The sequence below is a fragment of the Lissotriton helveticus genome, chromosome 10 (assembly GCF_964261635.1).
Source record: "Lissotriton helveticus chromosome 10, aLisHel1.1, whole genome shotgun sequence".
Lineage (NCBI taxonomy): Eukaryota > Metazoa > Chordata > Amphibia > Caudata > Salamandridae > Lissotriton > Lissotriton helveticus.
In genome coordinates this window covers 176630040-176648505 of record NC_136071.1, presented here as the reverse complement: position 1 = coordinate 176648505, position 18466 = coordinate 176630040, and the positions used below count along the sequence as shown (strand labels likewise).

Genomic DNA, 18466 nt, shown 5'->3' with positions numbered 1-18466 from the left:
AAACAAAGAAACCGGGCCCAACCCAACCTTGGCCAACCTCGGGGCTTCGTCCGGGCGTCCCGCTCGCGTCCCGCGTTGCGGGCGAGCCCCTCCTTTGTAGCGCCTCCAGGCGCAAGATTATGACGCGTTCCTGGAGCGCCAGTGCAGAGGCCCCTGGGAAAGCGAGTTTCTCCTCGCAGCGACCGCAGATGGTATCAGTGCGGCGGCGGGAGAACTCGTCAGGCGGGAAAAGGCGAGCAGCTGGTCTCCTTGACAAAACGGTAAGTTCCTCAGCCAACGTGCAGTCTTGCAAAATGCCCCTCAGTCGGATTGCAACAGCCACTATTGGCCGGGCGAGCCCCTCCTTTGTAGCGCCTCCAGGCGCAAGATTATGACGCGTTCCTGGAGCGCCGGTGCAGAGGCCCCTGGGAAAGCGAGTTTCTCCTCGCAGCGACCGCAGATGGTATCAGTGCGGCGGCGGGAGAACTCGTCAGGCGGGAAAAGGCGAGCAGCTGGTCTCCTTGACAAAACGGTAAGTTCCTCAGCCAACGTGCAGTCTTGCAAAATGCCCCTCAGTCGGATTGCAACATTTAATGTTGAATTTATTTGTATTTCCTTAAAATTGTTTTTTCATGATTTGGTTTCCTGCCATGTGCTTTCTCAGTTTTCATTTTTCCATTAAGTCACATACATCACTCTGTCCACCCACCTGCACCTGTAAGTACCGTGCTGCTGTAGATAGTGCATCTTCATGAAACTAATTGCTCACATTTACAATATAAGTCCATCCACAACCACAAAACTGGCTCAAGCACTGCCACAAAACTGGCTCAAGCACTGCCACTCAAAAGCTATGCCACTGCATCATCTTCCTTATCACAGTAAGGGTAACCATCTCTAGGGGCTAACCTATGAAAGCCAAACAGTGGGTCCGAGATACCGCAACATTAAGTCACTCACTATGTCGGCTCTTAGTGACGACATCCTGCTCCCGCCCACCACTATAGCGCTCTTGAACTCACCGAGCCCTACATACATTCCATGTCCAAAATCATGGATACCCTTGCAACTAAACAACTAAAAAGAATCCTAGCCAAGTGAACCACCCCCTGATTCAACTGTGACCTTAACAAGGAACACCGTCACCTCAGATTTTCAGAAAGAGCTTGGAGACATATCCCCTCCTTGTCCAACTTCAAACTTCTATGACAAAAAGGAGCATTTACAATAGGCACATCAGAAACTCTAAAGCAACCTACTTCCAACATCAACTAGACACAGAAACTAATCGACCAAAAAATCTGTTCCAAATGATCAAAAACCAGAGGGTATGCAAGAGCCAACTCCCCTTCCTCAGACAGCGAAGAACTACCTAACTGTGAGACCTTTGCCACCTTCTTTGCTGAGTAAACCATGCTAATCTCCTGCAAAATACAGAACGCTATGCAACTCCTACCACCCATACCCCTCTTACATTCTACCCCTCATGATCAGGGAGGCTGCTCGAGAAAACCCCCCCATGCTCACCCAAAAATAATGCCAGCTGGTCTAGCTTCAAAACCTTTGAAGAAAATGACATCCAAACATTTTGACCTCTCTTAAATATTCCATCCACTTCAGCAGCCCTCTCCCCTCCAAATTTCTCAACAAGTCCATCCATGTCCTACTCCCGTTATGGACCATGATAATCAATGCCTCACTCACTCAAGGCATCCTACCTTATTGCCTCAAAAGCAGGCAGGTCACTCCTATCCTAAAAAACCCAACTCCGACCAGTCTGATCCCAATAAATACCCCCTTAGCTCAAACATCCCTACCTTAGCCAAACTCTTAGAAAAATATGTACACTTACAGCTTTGCAATCACATTGAGCATTTCCAACTCCTCATTGTTAATCTGGCTTCTGACCGGGTCATAGCACTGAAACGGCCTTGTTACACGTTGTTGATGACTCCCTTCACTCACTCGAACAGAATGAATCTTGCTTACTTATCCTTCTAGACCTGTCACAGGCATTCAACACTATCAATCATGATACCTTTTTTAACCTTCTAGAACACAGGATGGGTCTCCCCCGGCACCGTACTAAAATGGTTCCCTTCTTTACTCCACAACAGATCTTAGCACATCCTAATGAACCATGCTCTCTCCGGACAGTCACCAGTGTCATTGGGAGTACCCCAAGGCTATACTCTCGCCCCAACACTGTTTAACTTGTATATGAAGCCCCTAACTGAAATCTTTAAACGTGTACACATTTCCTACCACATGTACGCGGACGATACCCAACTTTATATGAAAATCTCCTCTCCTGAGGGCATCAATATCCTGAACAAGACCCTGACACATACACAACATTGGCTGACCCATAGCCACCTCAAACTCAATGCCCTCAAAACAGAATTCCTACGTATCTCACAACCCACCATCGCCCCCAATATTAAAGACTGGATCCCTCATTTTACTGCCTTGAATTGTACCCCACATATCATTGATTTTGCTAAATCCGTAGGTATAACCTTAGACCAAGCCCTCTCCATGCAACACATCAGTTCTTCCACCAGAGGAGCTAACCATCAATTACACATCTTAAGGAAACGTAAACCTTCCCTCCCCTTGGCAGACCTCCAAACAGCGGCTCAAGCTCTTGTGTTATCGTGATTAGACTATGGTAGTGCCACCCTTATGGGCCTTCCGAAAATTGAGCCTGCACCCTCAAAACCTACCCTAAATGCAGCTGCTAGGATCATCACTGGCTCAAAAAAACTTGATCACATCGCTCTCGACCTGCAATCCCTGAAATGCCTACCCTATGAGGCAAGGATCTACCTCAAAACTGCTTGTCTGACATAAAAAGTGCGCACCACAATACTCCCTCCTACTTGACCCATAAATTGACCTTAACGGGTGGAAACAGAATCTCTAGAAGCACACGCTCCTTACTACTCAAACCACAAAGAAAACCTAGAACCGATACTTCTCCGGAATTGCCCCCACAGTTTGGAACTCTCTCCCCCCCGGAGATCAGATGCAACCCATCCACCTCCATCTTCAGGAAATAAATTAAAACTCTTATTTCCAACAAATTCCTCTAAAAATGAGGTCCCTACCTCCTTATTCTCATGAGCGACCATTCCTTGCTACTCTTATCATTTATATTTATATTTGTGAATATTGTTCTATTGTTCTTTGTGATCAATACAATGTCTGTACATTATCACCGTTTGTATCACATTGTACCCTTGTTCCCACTTGTTAAGTGCTCTTACACCCATAAGGGTCTTGTTCGCACTATATACAACTAAATAAATAAAATAAAATAAAGAAGAATGGCTTTGAGAGGACCTTAATGCACCTGACTGAAAGGTAGAGCATGCGGTATTTTACCTTTTTTTCATGCATGGAATTCTCTCTCTGAGAGGCTGGGACTTTCCTATGACTAATGACATTTCCTGTTACCCTTGAGTGGCTGTGCTCCACTGCACTCAGCAAAATATTGACGCCTTTCTGTTAGGTTTACACTATGCAGTCAAATAGGTTTCTAAATGAATGGATAAATAAGTATCTTGGAGTGATTTTGGCCATCCACCTCGATCACTTCCCTCGTGCTTTTTTGGGACAGGGATTTACCGAATATCCTAGTAGCCTTTGAGGGTGGAAAACGTAGGGAGGTAGTGGAGAAATGCAACAGAACTATGTTTTGAGAATTATAAGTGATGATGCGGGGGAGGTACACACCCACCCAAGGTAAGTATTCATGAGAGTGACAAACAAGCGTGGGAAACATCCTTTACGACGCAACTTTTACCACGCAGTGCCTTTACAACGCAGGTTTTTCAACGCAAGTCATTACAATGAATTGCGCTGGGGGGCGCTCTAGGATAGGTAATAGTTTAATTTACTATCCAACACATGCCCTACTATCCACGGCGACTGGAGTTCGAATAGTAAATTAAACTATTCACTATCCAGCACCCCCAACGCAAGTCGTTATAAGGACTTGCGTTGAAAAACCTGCGTTGTAAAGACATGCGTAGTAAAAGCATGCGTTGTAACAACGTACATCCACAAGCGTCTATGAAGTGAACTCACTATCAGCATCAAGCGCGCTTAAGAAACCACAAAGGGGCTGGTGGTGCAAGGACAGTGAGTTATCCAGAAACCTACATGAGTACATAATGTTGCCCTGCTGTTGCCATGGGAGCCTCTGGCAGATACCACCCTAGGCGGCAGCAAAGCTTGGCCACATGCGACAAAGACATTTGATGAACGAAGGCAGCAAGATTGCTTCATCAGCTAATTACTGCCAAAGTCTTCTATTAGATCAATTATTTCAGAGTACAGAATACTTTTCTGAGTTCGAGTTTTCTGTTTCACTTCTTTACAGATACCACTTATTCTGGCCCAATTGTAAATCACATTAACATTGAAGATAAAGAGATGGGTTCTGATGACATCCAAATAATAAATGAAAGCAAATGTACCATATTTTAATTTGGTCTGGAAAGCCAAATACCAAGGAGCAAAATAGTTTCTCCTAATATTTAACTCACTGGGAGAATCATATATTTTATTTTTGCATCTGTGCTTGCTATTGAATCCAATGGCAATATTTCTGTAGTTAACATGGGGCCATAATGAGTAACACATGTTTGGACATTACATTGCACACCCCAGTTTCCCATGTTTATTATATGTGCATGCTGCTGACAATACTAGTGACTTTTGGCATATTCACAGATCAGCATGATGGATGATATTGGCACAGTGGTTATTGACAATGGAACCCACATGTGCAAAGCCGGATTCGCAGGAGATGATGCTCCAAGTGTTGCCTTTCCAACCATTGTCGGACGCCAAAAACAGCAAGTATGTGCTCTTCATTTGCAATGAGAGAATGGTCTAGGTTGGTTGTTTATTTTATTGTATTGTCTGAGTGCACTGGTTAACAAATATGACTAACTACAGCAGGACTAGGCCATAGGGTTTCTTTATCACATAAATGATGATAAAGTGCATCCCTGGCCCCAATGAAACATCTTCCAAAAAATTGACCGGTGCAGGCAAATACTTTACAGTCTGTCAAAATGAGGGGGATTGGCTTTTATGTTGAATGATTTATGCATCATTAGTCATTTTATTTACTCTTGACTTATGAACCACAATTCATATCTATGCTCCATGTCTGAGCTGAAGGTCATATTCATTGTGAAATGGATCCATACCCTACCAGTCTGAAGTGCGTCAAACTCTGAGACAGTTCTCGATCAGTCCCTAATGTCGCCTTTCATCATGAATGTGTGGGGTGAGTTGCTACAATGAGTTAGTAGTTAATGTTATGCTAGTCAATAGAACTCGATCTCTACTGAAGGGGGAGGAAATTCTAATATAGGGGTCAATTAGGATGGCGGACGGACTTTGTCTGTCCGCCATCCTGTTTTGGCAAGGGACCGTCCGCCATAATGGCGGAGGTCCCGTGCGTCGTATTAGGATGCACCCGCCACAGTGGCGGGTGCATCCGCATTTTTAACATTGCAGCGGGCGGTGGTGAAAGCACGGCCCGTCGCAATGCTAAAAATGCATGTTGTGCGTTTCAAAGCACAACATGACAGGCACCGTGCCTGCCATGTTGTACTTGGAAACGCAGGGGGGTACCATAGGTACCCCCCATGTGCACCCCCCCTTCACCCTGGTATTCCTCAACTGGCCCCCAAAGCAAAGACCGTATGCCTGCCGCTACAGAAAGGCATTCCCCAAAGCCCATCCTAATATGGCTGGCGGTGTCTGATAGACACCGCCACCATGTTAGACCTTTTCCGCCAAGGTCGCAAGGCGACCGTGGCGCAAAAGCGGCGGACGGTCTTCCAGCCATCCTAATGTGGCGGGGGTCATTTCACTGAGGATGGCGGCGGATTGCCCCGGCCGGACCGGCGGTGGCTACCGCTAGCCCGGCGGGGGCAATCTGTCTGCCATCATAATCGCCCCCATAGTGTAGTTGTTGGTATTTAATTTCTGCCATGAATAAAGTGAATTTCCTAGCTTTCTAAACTCCTGGTAGTTCACTTGAAAACTTAGACTCTGATTATATTTGTTCCCTGTGCTCAGACCAGTTCTGCTTTTTCTGTGCAGGATAATTAGATCTAAGGATTCAGCTGGGTAGGTATTGGTTGGACAGTCTCTGTGAGAAGGTTAATATGCTCTGCAAGCACTAGGTCAAGACTAACTATTACCAAACGTATTAGTGGGGCGTTGACAAACTGATCAAACCTTAGTATTTGCTGGGCGGAGGGGAGGTTACTGTACAGGCTACCACTGCTCCCTGTGGACCCCATGGGAGGCTCTTGGCCACCGTTGGCTGCACGGACTGATTAGCCGGGCATGGTGGTGTCTAATCTTATATGCATGTAAGGAAATCTCAAAGCTGCTTGAGTGAGGTCTGGATATGATTTGTTGCCTTGATTTTCACATCGCCTGACAATTTATTTTGTTCCTTTAAATCAAGATCAATCAATCAATCAATCAATCATTTGTAAAGCACACTACTCACCCGTGAGGGTCTCAAGGCTCTAAGGGGAGGGAGAGTGCTGCTACTGTACGAAAAGCCAGGTCTTGAGGAGTCTTCTGAAGGTCAGCAGGTCTTGGGTCTGCCATAGGCGGATGGGGAGGGTGTTCCATGTCTTGGCGGCGAGTTGGGAGAATGATCTGCCGCCGGCAGTCACTCTTCGGATGCAGGGGTCAGTGGCGAGGGCGTAGTCGGCGGAGCGGAGCTGGCGGGTGAGGGTGTAGAAGCTGAGTCGGCTGTTGAGGTAATCTGGTCTGGTGTTGTGGAGTGCTTTGTGCGCGTGGGTGAGGAGCTTGAAGGTTATCCTCTTGTTGACGGGGAGCCAGTGCAAGATGCCAATGGGACAGCTGTGCATGCATTTTCAGTTTTGTAATGTGAACCTTGCTAGGGAGTGTGAGTGTGACATCCTGAGTGTACATTTCCCCCTACTATTTGTTTGTGTTGTATAGAATATGAGATTAATTAGTAAGATACCTGGCTCTATAGTGAATACTTGACTAGGGATTATCTGTGAGGACCCCTATTTAAATGTCTTCATGCCATTATTTGACAAATCATTTAAAATTAATATTAACAAATCCCTGGCACAACAATAACTCCAAACACCAGATATGTATATTTTAAATACGACCAGTCAATAAATAACTAGGCAGACAGGAAAGGGCATAGCTAATATTCACAAATTGAATAATTGTTCAGAGATGGAAAAGGGAAATAAAAAAAGAAAAACAAGTGTTTTAGAGCCCGACGAAAAGTGAGTATGTTATTGCAAAGATAACACGTCCCCTCTAAAGAATTTTAGAACTGAAGAGGAGATTGTGAAATAAGTGGTTTGAAAATGTAATTGTTTTAACTTGGGGAAGTCCAAATATAACAGCTCCTCGCAATAGTTTACTGCAGAGTCCCTCCCCCTCATCCCCCATGTACATTTTTGGGCGCTAGCGCGAAGATAATGAAGTTAAATGCCTTTGTGTGCAACGCAATATAAACGTAATCCTAGATTCAATGTAACAAATACAATTAATCTCAGACAGGGATGAAAATAGGACATGTATACTTAAATAATCCTAAAGCTTGCCTGTACTTGCTTAGCTATTCACAAGTTCTAATATAGAGCTATAGGCAGAAGGCTAGTTTAAAACAAGCTTTGGCATAGCCAATAGGTCTCGCCTTTGGGACCTTATAAGTGTTTAGCAATGCAGTACATTATCCCCCACTGGCTGGGAGGATCGACGAAGTGAGCTTATCGATGGGCCCTGTGAGAAATGGTATGAATGAGAGCGATATGTGTTTGCGGGGAAATATCAAGACGAGGAAGGCCCTGGGCTCAGCGTGAAAGGATGAGAGCAGTGTGTTGTCAGTGACATTTCAAGATGCGCAGAGCAGTGGAATCAGCGTGAAAGGAAAGGGGACCGGGTGAGAGGGATTGGCTTTTGTGTGAAAAGTGAAAGGAGAGAGAAGCTGCCCGGTGAAGCGGAGAGCCGTGGGCTCTGGGTGAACGGGCAGTGTGCAAGGGAGGGTGTGGAGGATGGAGAGCATGCGGCGGGTGAGGAGGGATCCTACGTTATTGGAAGAGAGAGTGAAAGGGCCTTTGCTGACTTGTGCTGCTTGTGTTAGGGGTTGTTCGCAAGGGGATGGCTGCATGGAACAGTGGAATTGGCTTGGTGCCCACATGCATCGTGAGAGGTGGGGGTCACAGGAGGGGGGCGCAGTGCAGGTTAAGGGCGCTGATATGCACATGACATGCTAATGATGTAGAGTCGTCTAGTGGAGATGACCTCATTGTGCACGAGGGCATGGCTGGTCGGACTTACACAACAAGGAGGAGCCTGACGTTCAGAAAACACTTCTCTCCCTAAGAATGGGCCGTGAGGCTCCCACACCCCAACTTTATAAACAAGCGCAGCATCAATCGTTGCTGGAGACATCGATGAGAATTATCAGGAAACGAGAGGCCGCAAAAGTGAACACAACCGCCATCTGTTTACAATTAACGCGACCGCGAGACAGGCAAATGGAAACAAGCGCGGGTGCGATAATTTGAAACAGATGGCGCCGCTGCTCGTAACCGCAAGCCGTAGGCCGAGGGCGGATACATTTCCTGGGAAAGGTGGTACATGCACCCGCCTTTGCCCAATAATGTGCTGTCTTTTTACAAAGACGCACGCAAAGCCCAATAGAAAAAATGCTTTAAAAAAAACACGCACGAGCGTGTGATAAGTCCAGAGTGATTCTAAAAGGTTGTTTTCCTAGAGCAGCGAAGGCGCGCTGCGCTAGGCTCGACCGAAAAAACAGTGTTCATTAGCAAGGCATTCATCTGGCAAGAAGTCCTACTAAACCTAGACGGTTTGTAACACGGTTGTTAGTCTTATTTAACGTTTTTATGTAGTTTGGACTCAACAAAGGAGCCGGGCACTTTAATTACGCATTTTAAAAAATTGACAGTGCCCCTGAGGAAAATGTTCAATGGGATTGTGGAGAGGACCAAATGTAGCCATTCACCAGCCATGGTTTTATATCTTCAGTTGTCTTGGGTAATAACTGGTACCCACAAAAATGTTCATAGCCTTGTGGGAATTAGAGTAGACAATTTAAGCTTATCCTAAATGTTCACCTTAATTCAGACACGTCTAGGAAGAGAAACCCTGTTTCTTAAGGTTGTGTGTTTATCCTTCAATTCAAACAGTTGTTTGTTTGTAAAAAAAAAAACATAAGTGCCAGGACCCTCGTCAGGCGGTCACTATTGCTTGCACCGCCCATTGTCCCTACCACTGCTGCCAATGACAGCACAAAAACAACTACTAACCATTACACACCTACTATTGTGACAATTCAGACTATTCCAGGCCCCCAAAGCTATAAAAAATAAGCCTGGGCGGAAGGGTTAGTCATTGTTAATGTATATTGAATTAATAAATAACTGTTGTTGTGATGATCTCTAAATTAGACAAACAGTGCCACCATGTGGCACAATGTCATAAATGCTGGTGTTGGTAATTAAGTGCCGATGCCGAGCACACGAAACCACTGGTTCAAATTAAACACTGAATTCAAATGAGACGTATTGTGCACATTTTTCAAAAGATTTGAACTATTTATGAAAATTTGAGTAATGATTCCTTTTTACACGTTTCTCCTGTCCATCTTTCTTCGGGCATGATTGTTGACATGGGGCAGAAAGACAGCTACATTGGTGATGAAGCTCAGAGCAAGCGTGGTATCCTGACCCTGAGGTATCCAATTCAACACGGCATTATCACTCACTGGGATGATATGGAGAAGATCTGGCTCCACACCTTCTACAACGAGCTCCGTGTTGCCCCGGAAGAACATCCTGTACTTCTAACAGAGGCTCCACTGAACCCTAAGGCCAACAGAGAAAAGATGACACAGGTGCTTGCTCCAATTTGCTTTGAAGATTTTACACTCTTAACTACTCTGGCTATTTGCCAACCTGCCTTGCTTTCCATTTACTCAAGTTTACTGTTCACAGGTTTCCTCTCTTGCTGGAATTCTGACAGGTTGTCTTTATTGAAATTTCTTTTCTGGATTTATTAACTGCTTGAAAAACTCATCTTTTTCTAATTACTACAAATACATACAGAATGATATGTGCAATTTTGTTGTTTGGTTTGGTGTAGTTAGCCTCCCTACCCAGAGTTCGCTTTCTCTGACTGGCATTTTGGGAGTACTTCTTAGGAGCCCACATTGCCAGATTAGGCACCACACCTTCTACAACGAGCTGCCTCTTGCCCCTGAGGAATACCCTGCTAACAGAAGTATTAATGAACCCCAGACCAAAAAGAGAAAATATGAAGCATGTGTTAACCCACAACCATACCTTAAGAGATCACACCCTTTTAAAAATGTATATTTCCTCTTAAGCTTCATTTATTTTCTTTACCTAGTTTTCACAAACATATTCTTTTAGTTGTCTACGCTCCCTTACAAATTAATTTTCAAACAGATAATCACTTTCGGACCTTAAATTCAACTGATTGAAGGAGTGGTGCGAGAAGTTAGGAAATCCAGTTCTTCCATAGGAAAGCTTCCTAGAGAAACAAGCATTAGCAAAGTCAATAGTTCTTGCCTTTGTGACCAATTGGCTTTGTCAGGGATTTTTAGCTATGCTGTACAGCATCCATAATGCTGTGCAGCATCACTAAATAAAAAAAGCAAAAGCAAAATAGTTAACAATATAATCTCAATATTGCTCAAGAGTGTCCAGTGAAACGATGTTTTATCATTATTCACCCTACTTTATCAGATTTAGCAATAACACTAAACTGTAATTTCCTCCAGTGCTGCGAATCAAGCCAGAGCAATCAGTGAGCTAAAAAAGAAAACACATGCATCAACAAATTGCATGCACTTTCCCAATCGAAGCACAGCGATAGCAACATCAAAGGGAACTGCTCGTCCAAATTCTGTCACAATATGTTTAATAGTCCCAAAACTAGAAAGATCCAGCAATCACTTTACATCAATTGAAAAGTTTGGTCTTCTCAGGGACAACCCAAGAAATCTCACTGACTAACTGACACATGAGATAAAATCCAACACGATTTAAATGTGTTCCACAGGGTAAACTGCACTTTAGTCGACACAAAAGTATCCCTTTTCCAGCATCATATTAATTTTCTGTTCTTCTTACTTTTTACAAATACATATTTTACCATACTGATGTATTTATAATGGTTAAAAGTAGACACACAAACAGTAGAGCTTTACAAAGCAAAGCAGATTGATTAACCCAATGGGAAAGTAGTATTGTTGGCCCTAGATCACAATATGACCCTGGTCACAAGTGTCCTGCTACATACTTGTGATAGTAATTGTAATTTCATTCATGTAGCGCTTACTACATCTGACGAGGGGTCAATGCGCTTTTCAGCGAGTAGCACGCTACTCCAGAACCCGAAAAGGATTAGTGGGGAATTATTGTAGGGAGATATGAAATTAATTACAGTGGTGGACATGTGACTTTGTTATTTGGAGCGAAAAAATAGTGGAGGGCTAGACGAGGGAAGGGTTTGCATTTATATAGCCCTTGTTACCCTTTATGAGGTGTCGATTCGCTTTTTGGCAGATTGCACGCTACTCCGGAACCCTAACAGGATTAGTGGGGAATTAGTATAGGTAAATATGAAATTACCTTGAGCAATGGACATGTGAGTCTGTTAGTTGGATTGGAAAGGATAGTGGAGAGATAGAAGAGGGAAGGGTCTAGAAAGTGTTTTTTGGAGATCATATCAGTGGGCGGAGGTTTGGGATGAGTAAAAGGGAGGTGGAGGGGGGGAAGAGTCAGAGGGAAGGGTTTAGAAAGGCTTGTTTGGGAGATCTGAATAGTAAAATAGGGTTGTGATGAAAAAAGGAGGGGTAGAGAAGGGAAGAGTCTAGAAAGGGTTATTTTGGGGATCATAGTAGTAGAATGGTGTTTGGGATGAGTCAGAGAGTGGAGGTGAAGGATGTATTGAGAAAGATATAGGGTGAGATGTTGGGTAGTGCATTGGAGATGCTGAAATAGAAGTAAAGTAATAAATATAAATATACATAGGTACATGGAAGGTATATATGTATAAGGAAGGTAATATATGTAAATTTAAGTTGTATTTAATAAACTCAGACTTTCAAGTGTTGCTATACTTTAAGATAATTTATTTGTTTTATAATTTATATATTTTTTGTAATTCAATTGTGAAGCAATTGTAGATAAATAGTTATGGTAAAAATGCACTTATTTATGCAGTGACATATAAATGTTAAACATAGAATACTATAACCCTACGTAATATGTACATTTGTTAAGCAGAACTAACAAATACCTATATATTTATAAACATAATTATTATACACGTTTATACAAAGGAATACACATATGTTGGTACACATATATAGTCCAAATAGATACTTATATAAACAGGGCTATGCTATATAGTTATGTTTGAGTAAGTGGTGATGTGGGTAAGAGCCAACTCTTGAGTAGTCTTTTGAAGATAAGGTAGTTATCCGTGGATCTTATGTTTGGGGGTAAAGAGTTCCATAATTTGGCTGCTGGAAGAGAGGAGGATGTGCCACCTGTTTTTTTATCTTTTATGGTGAGATTTTGAGGCAAGGTGCCAATCTAGAGCGGAGGTTCCTTTGTTGAATGTATTTGGTGATTTTATTCCTGATGAAGAGCTTTCCTGTTCCATGTATCGCTTTGTGGGAGATAGAAAGCAGGATCTGTGGATTTTCTGGCAACTGGTAACTAATGTAGGGCCTTCAAGGCAGGGGAGATGTGGACTTGTGGATTTATATGTAAGGGTACTCTGACAGTAGAGTTATCAATCCATTGTGGTCTTTTCATAGTTGTTAAAGATGATCCGTGGTAGAGGCCATTGGCGTAATAGAGTTTAGACAGAACAAGAGAGACAGTAGCCTGGAGCTTGTGTGGAATCCTAAGTGGGGGACGATCCGTCACAGAGTCTTTATAGTAATGAAGCTTGATCTTGCTACTTTGTCTACTTGGGCATTCATTGATAGCTTGGAGTCCATGTCCTTAGATACTTTAGGTGGTTTTCCCCAGATCGTCAGGCTAGATGGCTTATACGTTTTCCAATGGCCACATGTGAGTATTTCCATTTTGGAAGCATTCATTTTCAGATGGCTCCATGTCACACACTGATCAATGGCTCTGAGGCAACTGAAATTTGTGAGTTTGGAATGTCTTTTGGGCTTTCCAGATTAAGGAGTATTTGTGTGTCATCTGCATAGTTATAGCATGTGAGGTGAAATTCATTGTTCATGGCCGGTATTGACTTCATGTAGATGTTAAAAAGCATGGGTAAGATGATAAAGCCTTGAGGGATCCCTGCTTTTGTGAAGTATGGTTTGGATGAGAAATGGATGACATTCGTTCTGTTTTGAAGGTAGAATGCGATCCAGTCAAGAGCAGTCCCTCTTTGCCGGCTTTGTAGAGTCTTTGTATTAGAGTGTTATGGTTAACCGTATCAAAGGCAGCTGAGAAGCCCAAGAGAAGTAGTGAAGCAACCCTGTTCCGGTCAACTGTGTTCTTAAGGCCATCTCAGATGGCAATGAGGGCAGGTTCTGTGCCTCTTCCTGGACGGATTCCTGTTTGGAAGTCTGAAAGTATGTAATTATCTTCAATGAATTGTGACATCTGGGTGAATGGTGCTCTTTCTATCAATTTGCCCAGGAAAGGTCAATTTGTAATTGGTCTGTAGTTGTCGGGGTTAAGTGGGTCCATTTTAGTTTTCTTTAGTAATGGGCATATATATTAGGCTTTTTTAGATCTTATGGAAATATTCCAGTAGTTAAGGAATTGTTGATGATTCGCCTTTCTGGTGTGGCAGCTAAGGTAAGTTAGAAGAATTTTCTTGAAGGTTTGTCATGGACAAGGGTCAGAAGAGCTGCTCACAGGCCTGTTTGCTTTGACCAGGTCCATAAATTCATTGTGCGATATTTGTTGGAAGGAATGCAGATGAGGGATTTTTTGGAAAAGGGTCTGTGGTGGTACTTTTTCTCTGTTTTAAAAAGGAGTCCAATGTGTCTGCTTTGGTCGTTTAATGATTTGCCAGTTTGTCTTTGAATTCTTGAGTAATGGAATGAACTCCTTCTAGGCAATTTGGTTTACGAAATTAGGTGAGGATTTTACTGAATTGTTTATTTGCACATTTAGCATTTTGAGTTCTGTCTGAATAGTATTTTTTCATAGCTTTATAAATTGCTCACTTTACAATCTGTTACGTTTCTGTAGCTGAAGTTTGTTTTGATTGGTGTTTGTTTTGAGCCAGATGCGTTACAGCTTTCTAATTTGCTGTTTTATCTCTTTCAGCTCTGTATTTCTCCCAGGTGCCTGTTTTATTTTGTTCTGTTATGTTGGTCTTAGTGGTATTAGGATAATTCTAACAGAATGTATTGTGTCTAGATTTGTACTGGATTAAAGTTGTGTTTCTGAGTGTTCAAAATTGAGTTTGTTCCACAGTCAATAGGTGGATGTGTTTAAGGTGGTTTTAGGTGTGTTGCTTTGCGTTGTTTTATGTTGGAAAGCAAGCAAATGGTGGCCTTGATGTGACTGGAGTGATTGTTTGAAATTTAACTAGTTCTGGATTTGGGAAAATGATAGCTAGGATGTGTCCAGCGTTGTGTGTGGGTTTGTGGCTGATCTAATGTAGGATCAGTGTGTCTAAGCCAGTGATTATTGTTTTTGGATGGGGCATATTGGGTTTGTCAAACCAAATGTTTAGGTCAGCAAGAATGCATATGTTGGAGTGTAGTGTTATAAGGTTTGAAACTGTGTCTAGAAGTGTGTCTGGGAATGTTGCATTGTGAGGTGGAGGTCTGTAAAGGAGTTGGAAATTACAGGAGAAAGATGGTGTACTGTTGTATCTGGCGAGGAGGGCCTCACAACCTTGTATTGAGATGTTGTCACATTTAGTGATATTTAATGTTTGCTTGAATCCAACAGCTAAGCCACCTCCTCTTTTGTCTGTACATTTTCTATGATAGTTTGGTAGCCTAGAGGAACAGTTTCATGCAACACCGGAGCCATGTCATCTCCCAACCATGATTCAGTTATGAAGAGTAAGTCAGGTAATGTGTCAGTGAGAAGGTCGTAGATGCGGTGCTTGTGTTTTTTAGAGTGATCGAGCATTTATTAGTAGGCAGTTTAGAGAAGGTGTTTTGGTGATGATGTGACTTTGTTTTGTACAAGAATGAGCAGTGTTTTGTGGACTTGTAGCAGGTGTGTCCTTAGTGCTGGTATTAGCTGTATGAGGATAGCAATAGTGTAGCTGTTCTGTACTGTATTCCTCACCCAGCAGGTTAAGAAGGCATTTTGATGGGTCTGCGTTTGTGGGTGGTGGAGATGGTGGTTGAGAGTGAGTTGGTGAGCTGTGTTGTTTTTGTAGAGTAGCCTTGTTGTGCTGTAGATAGGGAGATGCGAAGTTGTGAAGAGTGGAATGTTCCTTATTTTGTTTGCGTCTGTTTGCGGTGGAAGGTGTATGAGTTAGGGGTGATGGTGCATCATGTGGGTCATGTTGTAAGGTTCTAAATTGCCCAGTGGATGAGATGTACTTAAAAGAGAGATGCTATGCTGCTGTATGTGTTAGGTGTGAGGGAAGGAAGACAGCTTGGCAGTGGCGCTGGTTTAGAGTGTATATTATTTTTGTAGTCAAGAGGGTGGTAGCGGGTGTATGCTTCTAGTTTGTGACGGAAAGTATTATGAGGTAGAGTGTATGTGAGATTTTGTTGTGCTGGTGTGTGTGTTATGTTTTGTTTATGAGGAGTAATGCGAGGAGGTGATGATGTATATGTTTTCTGAGAAGTATTTATCTGTAAAGTAGTGTTGGCAAGTGGAAGCTGCAAGGTAAAGAGGGTGGTGAAAGTAGTACAATGTCAACATTCTTCACACTCTTTATGCTGCTTTTACCAATCTCAATTTTCCCAGGTATTGGGAGAATGGATTTACAGCACAGAAGGGCGAGAGGATGTCTGTAATCAATGATATATTTAAAAAAGGCATACTAAGAACTGTGTACTATGTAAATTTGAGTTTGGCCTCTGAAGAGAAAAATGTTCTGCTGTTCCCAGGCTAGCAACTGGATGATGGACACTGATGTCTAGATGCAAGGTGTAAGACCACTCACAAACTGTGAAGTGTACCTCAAGAAAGCACAGAAGCTGGTGGCTAATTCTTTCTCGTTATAATATCTAATGAGCCACTGGCTCAGAGGAGCTCTGGAAATATCACCAGGCTTTGGCCAAGGACTTGCCAACACAGAAGAGGAGATTATTGAAAATCTTGTTTTTTGGGTATTATGTACCTATTATGCTGAGGAAATTGAAGAGGAAGTTTTCAGAACTCTGAAAGCTTCGGATTCGATGTCCCAGTTATTGTTGCTACAGAGAAATAAGGCAGACTTGTGGTAACAGAAGATTAATCAGCATTGATTAAATTGTTCTTGTATGGTAAAATTGAAAATCATTTTCACTGAAAGATGGCACCCAACGATTTCAGACTCAATTTTAAAATATTGATGACATCCATTTATTAAGAACAGAACACTAATAATAATAGTAATGTAACGTGAACCCACCTGGAATAGGGAGTCTCCAGAGTGATATATGTTTACTTATATTTCACTGACGTATTTTGCACCATAAAGGGTTTCGATCAGTACCTGTAAATAAAAAGCAACAACGCAGAATAGAAAGTGAGACAAAAAGTGAACTGTGGAGTAGATTCTAGTCGACTGCGGATCTTATATAATGATTGAAATGAATGAATTGGTTGTCACCTACTGTTAACACAGAGTACAAATGAATAGTGTTAAATTCCTCTACCACTCATTCTTTCTCTCTGGTCAGTGGCAAGGGCATTACAGTAGTTAGCCTGATCACTAGTGATCACAGCCATCTTTTAAATGGTTGCGGGTACATGTTGTAAGGATTAACTTTAAGATTTCTCTTTCATAGTGGATGCTTAAAACGGCCTAGGTGTTTTTGCAACATGTTTGCACCATGGCTGGTTCAGTTTAACCCGTAGTCTCTTAAATGTGTCTATTTTTGCTACAAGTGGAGGGAGAAAAAAAGAGTGGTGCCTGTAGTAACTAGTGTACTGCTGGTAAAGAAGGTTTCCTCTCAGTCCCAATGATTACCCTACATCCCCAAGTAATTTTTGGCTATCTATTTGCTAACTGGCCGACTAAAGTCAAAAAAGTATTGGTAAAGCCAAAAGGTGTGGTGTGGGCAGCCAACCTTATGGCTTTGTTAAGAATGTTTTTGTTTCATCATGGCTTTTGCAAAACTTTATTATGAGGGAAACTGCCAGACACTACTCAAATCCAAAAAAACCTTTGGTTAAAAGGACAAAAATGTTTTTAGTCTCAAGAAGCACACTTTGCCAGAGAGCTCTTTTATTTGGATGTGCTTCATTTTTATTTTTATTTATTTTGAAAGTTTTATATAGCGCGAACAAGATCTTTGCAGATATCAGAGCGCTTTACAGACGAAAAGAACAACGTGTGAGCATATAGTATTGGGGTGGGGAAGGTACATGTGGGAGCATAGACCACCAGCTACATCAATAATGATACAAGTACAAATACAGGTACAAATAATTGATAGCGTAAACACTCAGGCAGGTCATCAACATGAGTCATGCAAAAATGCAAAAAAGGTCAGTAAAACTGAATGAAACAGCGTCTGTAAATAACATCCCCAGTAATAATTCAAGTGTATTTCGCCATGAGGATAGCTTTTACTTCTTTCTTAAAAAGTATGGTAGAGGAGATGAGCCTAATTTCAGGGGGGAGTGAGTTCCAGATCCTGGGTGCCATTCCAGAGAAGGAGCGTTTATACGTTTTTTCCTTACGGAATCTTTGGGGCTTTAGCAGGAGATTGTTTGTGCCTCTAGTGATTCTAGAGCCTCCGGAAATCGACAGCTTTTGGGCGAGGTATCCGGGTGAGCTCATGTGGACAGCCTTGTGCGTGATGCAGGCGATTTTCAAATGAATTCTGGCTTCAAAAGGTAGCCAGTTCAGGGCTCTCAGGTCAGGGGAAATGCGTGAGTGTTTTCTTGATCCGGTGATGAGTCTCGCTGCAGCGTTTAGAGAAGCTCTTATGGGTGCTGTGGTAGTTAGGGGGAGACCGCAGAGGGCGATGCTGCCGTAATCTATTCGAGGGATGACTAGAGCTTGTACCGCAGTTTGGAAATCTTTGGCTGGAAGGAAGGGTTTGAGTTTCCTTAAGGTATTGATCTGGTAGTTCGCCCCTTTAGTTGCTTTGTTGATGTGTTCCTGCATGTTGAGGTTGGTGTCAAGTGTTATGCCTAGAGATTTTGCTGAGTCTACAATGGTGGGATGAACATTGAGTGCGGTTAAGTGTTTAAGCCAGATTTGAGTGGTAGTGATCTTCGCAGGA

General features: G+C 42.7%; 1 protein-coding gene across 7 annotated transcripts in view; it reads left to right on the top strand.

Moving 5' to 3' along the window:
* The window catches only part of LOC144786082 (actin, cytoplasmic 1-like), a 77270-nt gene that overhangs the window by 47394 nt on the left and 11410 nt on the right, over positions 1–18466 (top strand). For 6 of the 7 annotated variants that reach the window (XM_078665033.1, XM_078665030.1, XM_078665032.1 and 3 more), the window contains 2 exons: positions 4720–4848; positions 9719–9934. In XM_078665033.1, the coding sequence (XP_078521159.1) occupies positions 4726–4848; positions 9719–9934 (339 nt within the window). In that variant the 5' untranslated portion in view covers positions 4720–4725. The remainder of the gene's footprint in view (positions 1–4719; positions 4849–9718; positions 9935–18466) is intronic. The other variant, XM_078665035.1, reaches the window with a different exon arrangement.